Here is a 20283-nt window from a genome sequence, read left to right on the forward strand (position 1 = left end):
AATTTCCAAATGCCTGAAGGTACCACGTTCATCTGTACAAACAATAGTACGCAAGTATAAACACCATGGGACAACGCAGCCGACATACCACTCAGGAAGGAGACTTGTTCTGTCTCCTAGAGCTGAATGTACTTTGGTGCGAAAAGTGCAAATCAATCCCAGAACAACAGCAAAGGACCTTGTGAAGATGCTGGAGGAAACAGGTACAAAAGTATCTATATCCACAGTTAAACGAGTCCTATATCGACATAACCTAAAAGGCCGCTCAGCAAGGAAGAAGCCACTGCTCCAAAACCGCCATTAAAAAGCCAGACTTCGGTTTGCAACTGCACATGGGGACAAAGATCGTACTTTTTGGAGAAATGTCCTCTCGTCTGATGAAACAAAAATAGAACTGTTTGGCCATAATGACCCTCGTTATTACATTTACATTTTAGTCATTTAGCAGACGCTCTTATCCAGAGCGACTTACAGTAGTCAATACATACATTTCATTTCATGCATTTTGTTTTTGTACTGGCCCCCCGTGGGAATCAAACCCACAACCCTGGCGTTGCACACACCATGCTGGCATTGCAAACACCATGCTCTACCAACTGAGCCACAGGGAAGACCATGCGGAAGACACATTTCAGTTGAAGGTATTCAGTTGTACAACTGACTAGGTATCCCCTTTCCAGCATTGGGGAACATCCGGCGCCTCGTTGTGCATGTTGCATCTATTTCTATGGGCACAAGCACTGTTCATGACACAAACTGTTCACACCCCTCTTGTTGGTGGAGAGAATTTTTCAGGGTTAAAGCTTATTTCCTGCAACTCTGCACATTTTGTCATGGGGTGAAAAGAACATTTTTCAGTTTTAAAGCTCATTTTCTTGCAATTGATTGACAGGGGATTGACCTCTAACTCATTATGTTTGGAGGAGAAAGGGGGAGGCTTGCAAACCGAAGAACACCATCCCAACCGTGAAGCACAGTGGCAGCATCATGTTGTGGGGGTGCTTTGCAGCAGGAGGGACTGGTGCACTTCACAAAATAGATGGCATCATGAGAATGGAAAATTATGTGGATATATTGAAGCAACATCTCAAGACATCAGTCAGGCAGATAAAGCTTGGTTGCAAATTGGTCTTCCAAATGGACAATGACCCCAAGCATTCTTCCAAAGTTGTGGCGAAATGGCTTAAGGACAACAAAGTCAAGGTATTGGAGTGGCCATCACAAAGCCCTGACCTCAATCCTATAGAAAATGTGTGGGCAGAACTGAAAAAGCGTGTGCGAGCAAGGAGGCCTACAAACCTGACTCAGTTACACCAGTTCTGTAAGGAGGAATGGGCCAAAATTCACCCAACTTATTGTGGAAGGCTACCCGGAAAGTTTGACCCAGGTTAAACAATTTAAAGGCAATGCTACCAAATACTAATTGAGTGTATGTAAACTTCTACGATGAAAGAAATAAAAGCTGAAATAAATCATTCTCTCTACTATTATTCTGACATTTCACATTCTTAAAATAAAGTGGTGATCCTAACTGACCTAAAACAGTGAATTTGTACTAGGATAATATGTCAGGAATTGTGATGTATTTGGCTAAGGTGTATGTAAACTTCCGACTTCAACTGTATGTTCGTATGCTATGCGTACTGATGCTTTCAGTTTTGCTTATGATATCTCTGTCCTGTTTGTCGCAGGACCCCACTTTAATCCCAGTGCAATTCATAACTTCTATGACAACATTGGATTCCTAGGTCCTGTCCCACCCAAACCCAAAGGTACTTTACGTGTTGGTAAGTTTAGGAAAGGTTGCATGGTCGCCTCTGGACAACCTGACCCTCTTACGCTTCCACTTTCCCTCTCTCCTTTCTTGGTGTTTTACTTAGTCATCAATGAATATCTATTGATAATGGGGCTTGAGATCTGTACTTGTGATGGTTTCTATCAGGGGTTATTTCTGTCTATCTGGGTAAAGTCTGCGTGGTTTCGATCATTCTCATCACATATGTTACCTTTCATCCTAAGTGTTTTCATTCAAGTATCTGTAAAACCTGGTATCATTGGTGTTTTCATTCATACTTGCGGCGTGGTTTTCACCTCTGCATATGCCATCTTTGTTTTCATGCCATTCCTCTCCTCCGTCTCTTGCTTCATTCCTTCCCTCCATCCTGTGCTTGGGACCTGTCAGAGCCAGAGGGTCAGGGGACAGACAGAAGAATATTTAATGTCACCTCCACGCTAACCATGGAGCCCTCTTCTGCCCCTCCTCCTCCCGCTGCTCTCCCTCTGGGTTGGTACCTGTAGCTCTGTCCGTCTGTCCGTCTGTCTGTCCCAGTGGTCCAACCTCTCACCTTTCCTCCTTCATACTGGGCCAGTCCTGTCCATCCAACCTGCACACCATAACAATCTTACAACAGATGACCTTTACATAGCGTTTTGCCATTTCATACTTAGAAAGCACCATTGACCACTAGAAAATAACTTGAGTCATCCCTTCAGCACATTTGTTGATGAGATGTTTTCCTGTTGTTATTTGAACATTTGACAGGATTCTCTTATCACTCGGATACTTTCTTAGCATTAAAAGGGCAATATGCAGTTGCTACATCCGTTTTTGGACTTATAAACTAATGATATATACCCATTGATTATTGAAGAATATAACTTATTGTCCTCAGGAGCTTAGTTCAACTGTTATACCCCATCAGAACCCAAAGAATAAGCTTGTTTTACTCCAATGTAAACAAAGTACATGTAAACAAACGCTGTAGTCTCAACATGGTTAAATCTATCATGTTAATATCATCAATGGTCAGTACTTGCATCCATAGCTCTGTCTATGAATTTGAGAGTGGTTGTATTTCTCCAGGGACGTCCCTCTGCTTTTTACTGAAAAGGGCGGTGAAAACGCATTGTTATTGTTTCAACTGCGGTTTGCCCCTTTAATCATTTTCTTGTGCAATACACATCCTGGAGGGTAAAAGAACCACAGTGATTCAGCAACTACCAACAACTGCCAACTCAAATCATCAGTCGTGCAGTGACAAAATCCCAGTTTTATTGCTGAAAAACAAACCAGCACATTGATTGACACATTGAATCACCCTTGACAGTCTGAGCCCACATTGATTGATGTTCATTGCCTGCAGCTGCCTGTGTGTCTGTGTGTTTATCTCTGTAGTCTGTTGGGTGACTAACGCCTCTTTCTCTCTCTCTCTCTCTTTCCCTCCCTCCCTCTATCCAGAGTCAGACCAGGAGGAAGACGAGGGGACGCAGTGGAGCTGCACGGCCTGCACCTTCCTCAACCACCCCGCCCTCAACCGCTGTGAACAGTGCGAGTTTCCACGGCACTTCTGAGCCACAAAGACGCCGACAATACCCAACACCCCGCTCCACTTTTCCTTGAGAGTCAAAGAAACTAGATTTGAAAGGTTTTTCTTTTGCTAGTGGTAAGAAAATGAATGGACAGGGTTTGTAGTTTTTTCCATTTTGGGCCTGTTTCTTTTCCCCCCTCCTCCGAGGTTTGTAGAATGCTGAAGGCTTGACTGGATAGTGTTTACAGGTTGTGTTACTTTACTTAGCCAGCAGAGTTGGATGATACCTCACCTTGGAGTCTCTGCATGCGTGGGGTCACCCCCCCCATCCCTGCTCAACGCTCGACGGGCGACTTTACCCCTGGGGATGCCTCGCTGCTTCCTTATACAGTATTATCGGTGTCCTGCAGTGTGAGGGCACACACACACACGCACGAAAACCAACATGGGTGCCAACGTGCCTTTGCTGATTTGTGATGGCCTAATCAGGAATGGGAACTTTGGTCAGCTGTCACCTCACACCTGAAGGGAAAACTAACAGACTACTTGTGGACTATTTGTTTGGTTGCTGTTTCTATAGGATGGCTGGGGGAAACTCACAGTGTTATTACTGCCACCAAAACTTGCCTCTCGTTCTCCCCTGTAGTGTCCTTTATCAATCTCTTCAATCTACAGTAAAAAGAACGGAAAATAAATTGCATGCTTTATGTGTACAGTACATAGAGGGAGGAAATACCCTTGAGCTTTTTACTGTACATAATTTTAGAATGTGCCTTAAATGCCTTCTTCCTCACACTATGAAACACTTGTATTTCCTGTAAGTATAGCTTTATAGACTTTATTAACTTTGTTTTGTCTTGTTTTGTTTCCATTTTCTTTCAAACCAATAAGCACAGTGTCCCTTTTAAGCTCTTTACTTGATTTCTGTGAGAATTTAAGTATCGTGTAAAAAAGGGGAGCAGTTGTATGAAAACCTTGCGGTCCTGAAGCTTCGTTCACTCAGTCTGTTGTTCATTGCTTGTGTAAATGCAGAATTTCCTGTGTACGATCTGCAGATGCAGCAAAATCGAAAGATGGACGAGTTTTCTAGGATGCCAGAGCTCTTGGACTGGTGAAAAAAGCTCCGAAGCAGAATGACATCTTATCTGACAACTGGAATGTAGGTTTAATATTTGGGGACTTTTACACCTCAGCGTCACGAGACCCATGAATTTTTCAGTTCATCCTAAAACTTGCATCAAAATAGAAGCTTTCAAATCAGATGGAAGAAAAAAGACTTTGGTAATTGTATTAAGGTGTTGTCTATGTACAGCTTGGTGGAAGGCAACTGTTTCCTGAGGGCTTTCAGAATCAGAGTATTTTGCTATGCAGTATAAATTGGGTTTTCTAGAGTGTTCCAAAGATCAGGATGAATATGTTTTAAGGTATTCCTGTTTCAAATCAGCAGATATTTATATAGGTATGTGCCTTATCATATCTCCTCCTGGCCAGAAGTTTAGAATATATCCTCCAAAAAAAGACGACAACGACAGTGCCATCTTTACATTTCTAGTAAAGTGAGACAAAATGGTGACTGTCCTCTTTGTATCTTGTTTTTATTTGGTTTAATTTGTCCTGTGAAGCTTTTGTTTGATGAGGATGGTTTAAAAGTTTACCATTGTAATGATTTTACCTTAATTGTGGAATAGTTTATTATTCTTTGTGAAGTTTTTTACATGTTGCCTTACATTAATGCCTTAGATTGGCATTTGTATTGATTATCTATGCAGTCACAAATCAAGATTATTATTATTTTTTTTATCCAAAGCTTAGTATAATGTTAAAAATACGATTAGGTGGAAGCTAAATTCTTTGTTGTCTCTCTTAAGCACTTATGTCATATTTTTTTCCTCTAAAACCCCCAAAGAAACTCAGTTTTCAGCTTTATCTGCAAAGCTCGGTGTGAAGAGTCAGTTCATACTTGTTTTATTAATAAAATAAAATAAACTAATTTGGATATCTAAAGTGTTTTTGATTTTAGCTGGGAAAACTGTCTTTGTAACAGATAAGTTATTTGTAAAAAAATAAATAAATCTATTCTGAAATTCTGGATTTCTTACTGGATATTCTACATGTTGATTCCATTCCATTGGTTGTTGGCTTGTGGTGAAGTGATGACAATTGTCTTTGGATCATTTCTCCTCACTCCAATAGATGGCAGTAGAGACCTAAAATAGTTAGTACGATAAAGTGCAGGGAGCATGGCAGTGTGTACATGAGATGGATAATCAGACAATTGCCAATGACTTATGTTTAATATGGATAAGAAACATGACAAGGGCAGTATTATTCTGCATACCATACAGGTCAACATCCATTTTGTCTTATAGCTTCCCTCAGTTTGAGGCTACATGATAAAACAACACATGCTGCTTTGAATATATTTAAGTCAGTGCTAGATTCAAAATGAACTAGCATCATTCAGGAGACAGTAGTGCATTGCACTTTACATACATAACACATTCAGCTCAGATTGCTACATTTCAAGCTTTCCTCCTCTAGTCTGCTGAGGACTACTGTGTTTAATGCTTACAGAGAAATGATCACAGGTCTTGCATGTTAGAAAGGAATGTGGCTGATTCGGAACCTCTGAATCAGAGGCACCAGCTCTGACATATTGAGGGTGTGTGGGTACACACTCATCACATAGTCTACCATGCTGTGGGGGAAGAGGGTGCTGAGCTGGTTCTTCACACTCCTCCTCTGTTCACTCTCTGGAGCTTTACCTCCATTGGACCTGGTCATCCCCGCCCTCTCGCCAGAGAGGCCCTGTCCCGGGCTGTGTTCTGGGAGGCTGTGACTCTGCCTTTGTGGGGGAGGACTCTGGAGGTACTGCTGCTCTGTGAAATGGATATGGTTACTGTGAACAGCATAGGAGCACTCTCCTAGCTGTGGCTGGAGATGTTGGTGTCTGTACATGCACGGGCTGCACTCAAAGCTTTGTGAGTTGTCACAGGCACACTGTGGCAGTTTTTGGGGGGCATCCCAGGCCGAGGAGGGTCCACCCAGGCTGAGCCTCTGTTGGTTGCTGGCGTGGCTGTGGCTGCTGGAAGTGCTGGAAGGGTAGAAGTCCCCACTACGCTGGCTGCAGTTGGCCACCCCACTGCTGTAGGTGTAGGACACCACTGGCCCCTTAGTGTTGTTGGTCTGGTCCTGGACATAGACTCTGGACAGGGAGGCTTCCAGGGAGCTGAAGGCCTCGTCAGTGTCTGGGCTGGGGCAGAGGCGGAGGCTGGATCTGTGGTGTAGAGCTGGGCTGCCTGTTTTTCTCTGCCTGGTGAACTGATCGCTAAGCGAAGCCCTGTGGGAATGGGAATGCTCTTCTTTTATAAGGGGAGGCGGTGTGGATAGATATCTGTATTGATGAGTAGTAGTTAGATCCAGCTCATAAGGGGACGTGTAAACGTGGGCCTCCTGGCTGACTTCCTGGATCAGAGCAGGGCTGGGGCCTGAGGGGAGAAATGACCGCTCCCTGTCTGTTTGAGCAGTAGGTTTGCTCTTGGCTCTCAGCTCATCTGCCACAGACAGCTGTGATTGGTTGGAGCGCTCTGGGTGGTAGAACTTGCACTTCACTCCGTAAGTACACTTCTTTCCTGGAAAGAAACAAATAAGGAATATTTATGGGCTTTCAAAACACGGCTTGCAGATGTACCATGTATCTCTTTAAAGAGACCGTCAACAAGGATGTGTGTCAGTCTGAGTGCACTGTAAAGCCCTCCCCCCCCCCCCCCCTTCTCCAGTACTGTAAACACACTTAGCAAGGCAAACAAAAATAAGGTCTGGTCTCCAGCCTGTTTTTGATCCCCTAGGTACACGGTGGAGTGCTATGAGGGCGCTTTGTCCTCCCCGGACAGGAATAATCCCAGGCCTGCCGTTTAATCTAAAGCTCTATTATCCTGGGTGTTGATAAAAAGGCCTTTTGTTTGTGAGTGGTACTGTGCCTTGGAGTGGAGCTGCTCTCTTATGGCCAACAGACAACTGACAGGCAACCAAATAAAATCCCAACTGACCCAACTGCTAATCACAAACTGGAAATCAAATCCTGCTCAGCTGGCTCATATTGGATGAGTTACAGTCGAAATCCCCCCCCCAGATAAATGAGAAAGGAAACTGAAAATAAAAGTGTGTATTGTAAAAAAAATATCTACCAACCATACGGGCAATGCTGCTGCTTGTTTTCTGGGGTCCACTGCTTTTTCATCAGAAAGTTGTCAATCGTTGGGCCGTTCCTTCCCAGAGGATCATCTGGAGGCATGAACCTTGAATATAAAGTCATAGAAAGACGATGTAAGCATGATGCTCAAAACTCTTGGAAGTCATGCCTTTGTTACAGATCTATCATATGTTTACAAGCTGGAGTGATTTTGTAGGTGGTGGAACCATCTCTCGTACTGTATCCCTGTCCCCAACCCCAATTTAAAATGGTTTATATGCTCCTTATAGGCCCTGTATCGGGTACCCTCATAGATGTTAAGGGCTTGTAAGTAAGCGTTTCACAGCAAGGTCTACACCTGTTGTATTCGGCGCATGTGACAAATACAGTTTGATTTGATTCGATTGGACCTTTGCTGAGCGATTCAGTGTTGGGACTTACTTGTCATTGGCAAAGCTGTACATCAACAGCCTTTCCTCTATGAACGTCTTCCACTCTGGCTTCTCTATCTGCAGGTCTCTGTAGTTGTCATTGGACACAACGATGCCATCGGACTCGTAGGCCAGTTTGACGATGTAGCGGTCGTCGTAACACACCACTCTCTTCCCGTTGACGCAGCGTGACGGGGTGTACACCAGGATCGTCCTCTTCTCCAGCTCATGGAGGATGTGCTGATCTGCAGGGCCAAGTGACAAGAGGTTAGGGTTTCACGGAGTTGATGGATCATATGTCAACCATTAACAAGACATGGTCTGTGTCCCAAATGGCAAATTTTTTCCCTATATAGTGCATTACTTTTGACCTGAGCCTTTTGACCAAAGCCCTATGGGCCCTGGTCAAAGGTAGTGCACTACATAGGGAAAAGGGTGCCATTTGGTCCGAAGACATGGTGTGAACAACAATTCTCAGTTATAAAAGACCATAAAGAAGATTGAAACCTGGACCATTAATGTCCCTTACGAAAAACGATTGCAGTCAGAGTGCAGTATAACAGCAATATGCTGCAAATACTGCGTCCGTACTGCAGTCATTTTGCAGTGTAACTGCAGCTACAGTGCAGTTCAACTGCAGTTATTCTGCAAAATAACACAGCACTTGTACTGCATTTTCAAAACGAATCTGTTTTGTAAGGGAATGTAGATCTCTGTGTGTTGGTGACCGTTAGCTCCACAATGCCATCTAGCCCTGGTCAGACAGTATAACAGGTGTGTGTCCTACCTGTCATGGGGGCCTCGGGACTGGGCTGCTCCTTCCTCCACAGGGGCACGAACACAGTGATGTCACGAAGACCCCTCTCCAGAAACCACCTGACTGCCAGCAGCAGCCCCCGGCATGAAAACACTTGCTTGTTGCCATGGCTACAAAGACAGGGGCAGAGTATGAAAATTAGCTTCCTTTTTTCACTTCTTAACAGCTGTCACGTCTCTTTTCCCTTCTCAGAAAGCATGTCAGCCGTGTGACCCAACTACTCCAATTCATGTGAACTCTTTTGCAGAACCACAGCAAAGAGACTGTTGTGTGTCCTTCAATCCCAGAAACCAGTCTTAAGGGAAAACTATCTCCCCAAATGACTATAAACTGGAATAACAGGAAGTCTCAGAATCTCTGTGTGCCTCTTCAACAACACTATTCTGTACTTAGAAAAGCTTGGATAAGATATAATGTTACACTTATTTAACCTTGTATGACAGATGTGAGCTGCAGCATCCTGTATAGTAGTGGCGTGATGTCTCCAGCAGAACTTTAGATAGGTCTAAGACCTGTTGTGTGGAGGCCTCAAAGGGCCTGACTGACAGCAGCTCACGGGATAAATAGAGCAATCAACCATCAGGAAGTGGTAGGCAGGTTTGCACCAAACATAAGACCTCATTGTCTTTTTAAAACCACTGGGGCACCGAACCCAACAACAACACTGGCACAACAATGATGTTATAGAAAATACACAATGATTAATAGAAAGATGTCCTTTGCTTAGAAAGTTCAGACAGTGTTTTGGGTTGAATTGTTTTCTCTCCAGTCAGACAGAGACCTTTAGGTACAAGGAAAGTCAGGACTTGAGTAATCAAAGGTGGCTTTGTAAGCAAACTGCACATTCACTGAGATTTCTGACAAAGGGGTGAGTATGAGAGGAGTGACTGTGCCTGAGAAGTAGAAACCTTCAAAGTTCAGCAACAGTCTCCCCCAAAAAGCAGATCTAATTCAAGACGAGTGATCTGTGTCAGAAAGAAATTCTCAGATTTATGAGAAGTGAACATGTTGTTTTGTTCCTCTCAGTTTCTGCTATAGTTTCATCCCCTCCCTCCATCACCTGTTGATTATCTCAGAGTATTTTTAGATCGTTTTTTTTTCTCACTATTGTTATAGCATATCTGTTGCTATTGATCTATAGCCAATTGCCATTGCATCTGAATACGAGTTATTCATGCTGAAGGCAAAGGTCATCCTCTCATACACCTGTGGTCACCTGCCAGCCACCGCAGATTCTTCTGAAATTCACCTCAAAGCATCGCCCACTCTCACTTCCCTCTCTATTAATGAGGAAGCGTGTGATGAGTTGGTCTGTGAATTGAAACTGGAGTGGATATAGCATTCAGTTACTGGCACGCAATGGTAACACCGTTATTTATACCTCAGTGAGTAACATCTGCCAAGAATAGGACAAGTCAGGTAGCCGCATAAAGTAAAAATGAAAGGAACATTGACATACTACTTCACATGCTCTCTATGGGGGCAATGTACCGTGACAATACAGGTACTGTCCGTGACCAGATAAATCCCTATGTGTTGTTGTGGTTTTTTTCCATTAGTACCTACATTACTTTCATTTGTGCCAGCATTTCATCCAGTATTCTGTCTTTATCCATCTAATGCTACAATCCCTATAGTCCTAAATGGAGGATCAGTACACTCACCTCATGGCCACATTGCTCCCATCAATGACCACTGGTCTGAATCCCCCAGTGGGATCCCTGTCTGTAGCTGAGCTGGGCCGCAGGGGCTGGCTGGGCTGGGGAGAGCTGCAGCCTCGGGGGATCAGCTGTGGGCTGGAGTAGGCTGAGCGGCTGGCTGGTATGGATGGGGTGGTGGTGGTGGTAGTGGGGGTCTGGCAGGTCTTGATCAGCTCCTCCAGTATGTCGTTGGTCTGGGCGTCATGGCGCAGGCTCTCCAACACGCGCACAATGTCACTGTGGGAATAGCCCAGCTTGAGGAAGCGCTCCACTTTTCCATGCTGCTGGTCCATGCTGCTGGTCCTTAGCTCAGTTAGGCTTCCTCCCTCAGTTCTGTCAATGTCTCTAAGTAGTCTAGGTGTGCTCCTTCCAGGCTCCTGGCAGGGCTCTGTCTGTTGGGGAATCCTCCTCGCCTCCCTTTTCTATCATTTCATCATGGTTTCCACAGCAACAGTGTCAGTTTTGGAAGATCTGACAGGTGCAGAAGAGGCAAGGGTTGAGGTGAGGCATTCTCTGGTTCTGTAAACACAGGAAGTGTTCATGGTGGAGTCACAGGGACTTTTAGACACTTTGAATGTGGTTAGACTGGCAGCGATAGAATTGGCTGCTTGCACCGCCACAGCCTCATGATCACACACGCACGTCATAACAGGTCGAGAAAGCCCCTGTAGTCTCAGGCAAACGTAAATAAAGCCCTGCTCTAATGCTTTCATTTGGCATCTGATACCGGTGGTGTCCGTTGTCATAACAAATATACACCATTGGAATCATTGAAGATGTTTGTCTCAAAACAGAAATGTTTTATGATATTTGTTTTGCAAATACTTAACACTAACCCAGTCAGACATCTTCTAAAGATAATCTGGAAAACCCTAATAATTATTTTACACAGTGACTGCACTAATGACTGGGAGGGTGAAAAGTGACATACCTACCATACAGGTTCACTCCACCCTTTACCTTCTATTCTGGTTCCGGAATGTGCATAACTCTAAGAATAGCAAGAAGTTATTACCAATATTAAGATAATGTGTATTTTACACAGATTGTAGACAGTGAACCGTGAACAAGCACTCAGTGAAACTCCTTATCTCTATTTTAGCATGTGAAGTTACACTTGTATGCACACATACAATTGTTAGGCCTTATGTGAAATACCATCCACACCCATCATTTGTTCCTTCATAGCACCCTTTCATTCTGATTGCATTTGACTTTGAAAGGCAGTGGTGTTATCACTTTGATAAGAGACTTGTTTATTGCCTCAACCCTTGAGATAACAAGTTGAAGATCAATTTACGTTAAGGTACCCTTAATGGTACACTGCATGTGAGAAAGTGAGAACAGTGTTGATGATCTTATACCTCGTCACAGCTTGAACAATCTACATCTAACCACATCCCCTCACACCACTTCATCTCAAACCAGAAGACTCATTCTGCACCAGACTAGACACATGCCGACTTAATTTTAAAAAAAATATTTCAACTTTATTTAACCAGGTAGGCCAGTTGAGAACAAGTTCTCATTTACAACTGCGACCTGGCCAAGATAAAGCAAAGCAGTGCGACAAAAAGAGGGTACGTAATACTATGGGGATAAGGTAGTCGGGTGTGCTATTTTACAGATGGGCTGTGTACAGGTACAGTGATCGGTAAGCTGCTCAGACAGCTGATGCTTAAAGTTAAAGAGGGAGATATAAGACTCCAGCTTCAGTGATTTTTGCAATTGGTTCAGGTCATTGGCAGCAGAGAACTGGAAGGAAAGGCGGCCAAAGTAAGTGTTGGCTTTGGGGATGACCAGTGAAATATTCCTGCTGGAGCGCGTGCTACAGGTGGGTGTTGCTAGGGTGACCAGTGAGCTGAGATAAGGCGGGGCTTTACACAGCAAAGACTTATAGATGACTTGGAGCCAGTGGGTTTGATGACGAATATGTAGCTAGCGCCAGCCAACGAGAGCATATAGGTCGCAGTGGTGGGTAGTATATGGGGGTCAAAAGTTTTAGAACACCTACTCAATCAAGGGTTTTTCTTTATTTTTACTATTTTCAACATTGTAGAATAATAGTGAAGACATCAAAACAATGAAATAACACATGGAATCATGTAGTAACCAAAAAAGTGTTCAACAAATCAAGTTCAAATAACAGACACATCTCAGCATCAATTGTTCAGAGGAGACTGTGTGAATCAGGCCTTCATGGTCAAATTGCTGCAAAGAAACCACTACTAAAGGACACCAATAAGAAGAAGAGACTTGCTTAAACCAAGAGACATGAGCAATGGACATTAGACCCGGTGGAGATTTGTCCTTTGGTCTGGAGTCCAAATGTGAGATTTTTGGTTCCAACTGCCGTGTCTTTGTGAGACACCCAGTGTGGGTGAACGGAGGATCTCCGCATGTGTATTTCCCACCGTAAAGCATGGAGGAGGAGGAGTCATGGTGTAGTGGTGCTTTGCTGGTGACACTGTCTGAGATTTATTTAGAATTCAAGGCACACTTAACCAGCAAGGCTACCACAGCATTCTGCAGCGATACACCATCCCATCTGGTTTGGGCTTAGTGGGACTATCAATTGTTTTTCAACAGGACAATGACCCAACACACCTCCAGGCTGTTTAAGGGCTATTTGACATAGAAGGAGAGTGATGAAGTGCTGCATTAGATGACCTGGCCTCCACAATCCCCCAACCTCAACCAAATTGAGATGATTTGGGACGAGTCGAACCACAGAGTGAAGGGAAAGCAGCCAACAAGTGCTCAGCATAAGTTGGAACTCCTTCAAGACTGTTGGAAAAGCATTCCAGGTGAATCTGGTTGAGAGAATGCCAAGAGTGTGCAAAGCTGTCATCAAGGCAAAGGGTGGCTATTTGAAGAATCTCAAATATAAAATATATTTTGATTTGTTTAACACTTTTTTGGTTACTACATGATTCCATATGTGTTATTTCATTGTTTTATTCTACAATGTACAAAATAGTAAAAATAAAGAAAAACCCTTGAATGAGTGGGTGTTTATATTACTCTTACAGAATTTCCACGTGGGCGAGGATATTGGAAGTTTAATTAAAGCCTATTGGATGATAACTGTTTTTTACCTAGGACAGAAGAATTTATAACAGATGATTTCCGACATAACATAGGTACAGCAGATCCCCTTAATGTATGGGACACTTTTAAATGTGCCTTTAGAGGCCATGCAATTCTACACTCATCTCTAAAACAAAAACAATTTAATTCAAAAGAGTCCATATTAACAAAAGAAATAGAAGGACTAACAGTACAGATAGATAGCAATACAACTGAACCATAGACACAGAATAAGTTAGAGGCAAAACATAAAGAAATGGAGGAACTTATTCAAGAAGATCAAATGTAAAACGAACTCAGCAAAAAAAGAAACGTCCCTTTTTCAGGACCCTGTCTTTCAAAGATAATTTGTAAAAATCCAAATAACTTCACAGATCTTCATTGTAAAGGGTTTACACACTGTTTCCCATGCTTGTTCAATGAACCAAAAACAATTGATGAACATGCACCTGTGGAACGGTCATTAAGACACTAACAGCTTACAGACGGTAGGCAATTAAGGTCAGAGTTATGAAAACTTAGGACACTAAAGAGGCCTTTCTACTGACTCTGAAAAACACCAAAAGAAAGATTCCCAGGGTCCATGCTCATCTGCGTGAACGTGCCATAGGCATGCGGCAAAGAGGAATTAGGACTGCAGATGTGGTCAGGGCAATAAATTGCAATGTCCCTAATGTAAGAGGCCTAAGACAGCGCTACAGGGAGACAGGACAGACAGCTGATCGTCCTCGCAACGGCAGACCGTGTGTAACAACACCTGCACAGGATGGCAACAACAACTGCCCGAGTTACACCAGGAACGCACAATCCCTCCATCAGTGCTCAGACTGTCCGCAATAGGCTGAGAGAGGCTGGACTGAGGGCTTGTAGGCCTGTTGTAAGGCAGGTCCTCACCAGACATCACCGGCAACAACGTCGCCTATGGGCACAAACCCACCGTCGCTGGACCAGACAGGACTGGCAAAAAGTGCTCTTCACTGACGAGTCGTTGTTTTGTCTCACCAGGGGTGATGGTCGGATTCACATTTATCATCGAAGGAATGATCGTTACACCGAAGCCTGCACTCTGGAGCGGGATTGATTTGGAGGTGGTTGGTCCGTCATGGTCTGGGGCGGTGTGTCACACCATCATTGGACTGAGCTTGTTGTCATTGCAGGCAATCTCAATGCTGTGCATTACAGGGAAGACATCCTCGTCCCTCATGTGGTACCCTTCCTGCAGGCTCATCCTGACATGACCCTCCAGCATGTCAATGCCACCAGCCATACTGCTCGTTCTGTGCGTGATTTCCTGTAAGACAGGAATGTCAGTGTTCTGTCATGGCCAGCGAAGAGCCCGGATCTCAATCTCACTGAGCACATCTGGGACCTGTTGGATCGGAGGGTGAGGGCTAGGGCCATTCCCGCCAGAAATGTCCAGGAACTTGCAGGTGCCTTGGTGGAAGAGTGGGGTAACATCTCACAGCGAGAACTGGCAAATCTGGTGCAGTCCACGAGGAGGAGATGCACTGCAGTACTTAATGCAGCTGGTGGCCACACCAGATACTGACTGTTACTTTTGATTTTGACCCCTCCTTTGTTCAGGGACACATTATTCAATTTCTGTTAATCACATGTCTGTGGAACTTGTTCAGTTTATGTCTCAGTTGTTGAATCTTGTTATGTTCATACAAATATTTACACATGTTAAGTTTGCTGAAAATAAACACAGTTGACAGTGAGAGGACGTTTCTATTTTTGCTGAGTTTATTATAAAAAATAAAGCGAACTGGATGGAATATTGAGAAAAATGCCCCAATATTCTTTTTTAATCTTCAAAATAGAAATGCTACCAAAAATGATTTACTGAAACTAATAACGGAGTCACCCATGATTCACTAAATAATATTTTGAAAGAGGAAGCAAGTACTTTAGCATGTTTTCGTTTCAGTCTCCTCCATCTCCACTAACCGAAGTTAATTCTATGGATTTTTTTTTTCTATTAATAATGTAAAATTAACAGCTGTACGGAAAGACTCATGTGAAAGCCAAATTACAGAGGAGGAACTTCTTGATGCTATTAAAGCATTTAAGTCTGGGAAAACTCCAGGGCTGGATGGCATACCAGTTGAGGTATACCAAACCTTTGTTGATGTACTCAGAGGACCATTACTAATATGTTTTAAACACTACTATAAAAATGGTAGATTATCAGATACTCAACAAGAAGGTCTGATTTCATTATTCCTGAAACAGGAACCAAGTGGTAAATCTAAAGATCCAGTCCGTTTCACTCCAGCCCCTTACACTTCAGTGTTGTGATGCAAAACTTATAGCAAAATGCATAGCGCAAAGAATTAAAAAGGTATTGTCTGATATTATTCATCCTAATCAGACAGGTTTTTTGCCAAAAGGCACCTAAAGGACTCTCAGACTATGAGAAACAAGAGTCTCTGGTCGGATGAAACCAAGATTGAACACTTTGGCCTGAATGCCAAGTGTCACGTCTTGAGGAAACCTGGCACCATCCCTACGGTGAAGCATGGTGGTGCCAGCATCATGCTGTGTGGATGTTTTTCAGCGGCAGGGACTGGGAGACGAGTCAGGATCGAGGGAAAGATGAAGTGGAGCAAAGTATAGAGAGATCCTTGATGAAAACCTGGTCCAGAGCTCTCAGGACCTCAGATTGGGGTGAAGGTTCACCTTCCAACAGGACTACGACCCTAAGCACACAGCCAAGACAACGCAGGAGTGGCAAGTGTAGTGAGTAAAGGCTCTGAATACTTATGTAAATATGATATTTCTGTTTTGCAAAAAATTCTAAAAACATGCTTTTGCTTTGTCATGATGGGGTATTGTGTGTAGATTGATGAGGGGGGAAAACAATTGAATACATGTTTGAATAAGGCTGTAACTCCACATGTGGAAAAAGTCAAGGGGTCTGAATACTTTCAAAATGCGATGTATATCTAGGTTATATTTTACTTTCTAACACTAGGATATGTCGTTTCTATTTTTAAGGACTTCAAATGTATCAATGGAAGTTTTAGGTAGGCAATACATAGGTTACTGTAAAATATATTAGAGTTTTTCTTGGTATAGAAACACCATAATATAAATTAATTGAATTAAGCTAAAATATCAGAAATAAATCATAATCAATAAAGGCCAGTATCAGCTTATTTTCTTAAATAAAAGGGAATAAATAATCTCAAACTGCAGTGGTCAAATTATTTGCGCACAGAAGCAAGCACTAACAAGCATCACATGTGCATTAAGTGTGGGAAATGCGCCCTACAAATTAAATATTATTATTGTTAACATAAAGACAGAAAAATACACACTTAATAGCTTTGTTACATAAAGGGATATTAGTGAGATTCGTGAATATAACCATAATACAAACAAGACGAAGGAGAATCGGATATGTTTGAAAAGTATACATTTAGATTTGATTGGAGAAAGAAAATAAGTGGGCCCTCGGATCATGACTCAATACTGCCATCTGCAGGAAGATAACAAGATTCCAACATACCATAGTACTCTATTACACTTAACTAGGAACCTGCACAGAGTCCAGTAGGACAGTGTCACCAGGCTGCATAGTCACAGGCCCACACTTCACCACTGTTTAAGGGAATACACAGCTGTCCTTGATTGTGAGCTAGAATTAAATGTTGAATGAAATGTGTGCGACACAAGAGGTAAACAACGGAAAGAGACGCCTTCTGTCTCCTAGAGATGAACGTACTTTGGTGCGAAAAGTGCAGATCAATCACAGAACAACAGCAAAGGACCTCGTGAAGATGCTGGAGGAAACCGGTACAAAAGTATCTATATTCACAGTAAAACGAGTCCCATATCGACATAACCTGAAAGGCCGCTCAGCAAGGAAGAAGCCACTGCTCCAAAACAGCCATTAAAAAGCCAGACTACGGTTTGCAACTGCACGTGTGGACAAAGATCGTACTTTTTGGAGAAATGTCCTCTGGTCTGATGAAACAAAAATAGAACTGTTTAGCCATAATGACCATCGTTATGTTTGGAGGAAAAAGGGGGAGGCTTGCAAGCCGAGGAACACCATCCCAACTGTGAAGCACGGGGGTAGCAGCATCATGTTGTGGGGGTGCTTTGCTGCAGGAGGGACTGGTGCACTTCACAAAATAGATGTCATCATGAGAAAGGAAAATGATGTGGATATATTGAGGCAACATCTCAAGACATCAGTCAGGAAGTTAAAGCTTGGTTGTAAATGGGCCTTCCAAATGGACAATGACCCCAAGCATACTTCCAAAGTTGTGGCAAAATGGCTTAAGGACAACAAAGTCAATGTATTGGAGTGGCCATCACAAAGCCCTGACCTCAATCCTATAGAAAATGTGTGGGCAGAACTGAAAAAGTGTGTGCGAGCAAGGAGGCCTACAAACCTGACTCAGTTACACCAGTTCTGTCAGGAGGAATGGGCCAAAATTCATCCAACTTATTGTGGGAAGCTTGTGGAAGGCTACCCGAAATGTTTGACCAAAGTTAAACAATTTAAAGGCAATGCTACCAAATACTAATTGAGTGTATGTAAACTTCTGACCCACTGGGAATGTGACGAAAGAAATAAAAGTGGAATCATTCTCTCTACTATTATTCTGACGTTTCACATTCTTAAAATAAAGTGGTCATCCTAACTGACCGAAGACAGGGCATTTTTACTAGGATTAAATGTCTGAGTTAAAAAACTGAGTTTAAATGTATTTGGCTAAGGTGTATGTAAACTTCCGACTTCAACTGTATTTTGTGGTAAATAGTTCACTAGTTTATTGCACCATTTTCTTTCTCCAATCAAATAAAAAAATTGCACAATAGATATTACAAGAAATATCAACCTTTTTGAGAAGTAGCATCCACACAAGGGAGCAGCTTCTTCTCAATGTATTTTTTAAACTGTAGACTTTTCAAATATTTGTCCTTCTTTTTTCTGTTGTTTATATTATGGCTATATTCCCACTAATATTCCTTTATGTAATTAAGCTTTTACATGTATATTTTTCTGTCTTTATAATAAAAGTCATATTTAATTTGTAGAGTGCATTTGCCACACTCAATGCACATGTGATGCTTGTTAGTGCTTGCTTCTGTGCTGCAAATCAAGTGACGACTGCAGTTTGAGATTATTTATTTCCTTTTATTTTTGAAAATGAGATATTGGCCTTTATTATTTAGGATTTATTTCTGATACAGTGCCTTCAGAAATTATTCACACCCTTGACTTACATTTTTTTTTGTGTTACAGCCTCAATTAAAAATGGATTAATTTGAGATTTACTCCATTTACCTCACAATACCCCATAAGGCCAAAGTGGAATTATGTTTTTCAAACATTTTACAAATGAATAAAAAATTAAAAGCTGAAATGTCTTGAGTCAATAAGTATTCAACCCCTTTGTTATGGCAAGCCTACATACGGTCAGGAATAAAATTAATTGCATTGACTCACTCTGCGTGCAATAATAGTGTTTAACATTCATTTTGAATGACTACCTCATCTGTGTACCCCACACATACAATTATCTGTGAGGTCCCTCAGTCGAGCAGTGAATTCCAAACACAGATTCAACCATAAAGATCAGAGAGGTTTTCCTATTCGAATCCTTGGACTGTGCATTTGCAGTTTGTTTCAATATACCTCTTTATTTAGGTTGATGGCATGACGTTGAAACAATGACTTTGATTCAAACATACCATTTTACTATCAACATTAAAACAAGGTCAAATAACCAATGTCTGATATTCAACATCATTTCTACGTGGAATTTTCAACGCAATTTCTACATACACAGTACATAGTTCTGATGATTATGCTGAAATTAAGATTGATGCAACAACCTGTTATTCCGGTTAAGTCAATGTATTGAAGTTTAAGTCTTACCCTAATTTCAATGTTTACAATGCTGTTTGAAATGAGATGAAAACAGAACTGGTTGATGACTGTGTGCCCAGTGGGTAATCTCTTTAAAGCACGCAAATATACTGTATATCAGGAAGACACAATCCAAATGAACTATCACAGAAACAAAAACGAACAAAAAAATTACATCGTCTCTAAGAAGTTACAAACATTTACCTACTGTAAACCCTTGCAGCTCAACAAGATTTGGAGATTAGATGCTTATTTTGCTCTCTCTCTCTCTACTTACTGTTGTGGTGGTTAGAAGGAGCATCAGCCTGCTTGTCTGGTAGAGAGCCTGTTGCTGTGTGAATGAGAGAGCCACCTCGGTCACGTTGAGAGACAGAACCTGTGTGTACTGTTTTTATTCATATGAGGAAGTCTCCTGAGACTTTACTTAGACCATTGCCAGCAAGGAAGCAAAAGACAAATGCAGTCATTTCACTTCCTCATTGTAGCCCCATGCAGAGTTTTGGCTAAAAAGCTTGTTGTATATGAGCCCAGAGGGGTTTTCCCCTTTCTCTGTTCTTCCTGGTGTGGCGTTACAACACAGTGGGTCTCCTTGAGACTTAATAGGGGAGAGTGGGGTAAGTTGAGCCATTTTTTACATTCCGCATCACTACATGCTTAGAAAAAAAGGTGCTAAATAGAACCATATAGGGTTCTTCGGTTTGTCCCCATAGGGGAACCCTTTTTGGTGCTAGGTAGAACCCTTTGCAAGGGGTTCTACCTATGACCCTCTATGTAGGGTTCTACCAAAAACCATTTAATTATCTAAAGGTTCTTGCAAGAATAACCATTTAACATTTGGAGGGTTCTTCCTAGAAC

The 20283-nt window shown here is 42.4% G+C and overlaps 2 protein-coding genes across 13 annotated transcripts in view; one reads left to right on the forward strand and one right to left on the reverse strand.

The window, feature by feature from the left end:
* Positions 1-5392, forward strand: part of LOC106607744 (TGF-beta-activated kinase 1 and MAP3K7-binding protein 2) — a 73461-nt gene extending 68069 nt beyond the window's left edge. For 2 of the 10 annotated variants that reach the window (XM_014205025.3, XM_014205024.3), the window contains exons 6-8: positions 1692-1787; positions 2183-2284; positions 3239-5392. In XM_014205025.3, coding sequence (XP_014060500.1) covers positions 1692-1787; positions 2183-2284; positions 3239-3351 — 311 coding nt within the window. In that variant the 3' untranslated portion in view covers positions 3352-5392. The remainder of the gene's footprint in view (positions 1-1691; positions 1788-2182; positions 2285-3238) is intronic. The other 8 variants (XM_014205027.3, XM_014205028.3, XM_014205026.3 and 5 more) reach the window with 8 other exon arrangements.
* Positions 5393-5583: 191 nt separating this feature from the next.
* On the reverse strand, positions 5584-19906 carry LOC106607746 (endoribonuclease ZC3H12A). 3 transcript variants are annotated; one of them, XM_014205036.3, is made up of 6 exons: positions 19706-19906; positions 10413-10919; positions 8719-8858; positions 7942-8176; positions 7500-7606; positions 5584-6940 (listed from the first exon to the last, which is right to left on the reverse strand). In XM_014205036.3, the coding sequence occupies exons 2-6, from the start codon at positions 10739-10741 to the stop codon at positions 5907-5909; spliced, it is 1845 nt and encodes a 614-aa protein (XP_014060511.1). In that variant the 5' UTR covers positions 10742-10919; positions 19706-19906; the 3' UTR covers positions 5584-5906. The 3 variants fall into 3 exon arrangements, with proteins under 3 accessions (XP_014060511.1, XP_014060509.1, XP_082832934.1); XM_014205034.3 differs by having other exon boundaries at positions 10413-10967; XM_082976808.1 differs by lacking the exon at positions 19706-19906 and having other exon boundaries at positions 10413-14076.
* Between the last annotated feature and the right edge of the window lie 377 nt (positions 19907-20283).

This window comes from Salmo salar, chromosome 06 (assembly GCF_965601325.2).
Source record: "Salmo salar chromosome 06, fSalSal1, whole genome shotgun sequence".
In the NCBI taxonomy this organism is placed as follows: Eukaryota; Metazoa; Chordata; class Actinopteri; order Salmoniformes; family Salmonidae; genus Salmo; species Salmo salar.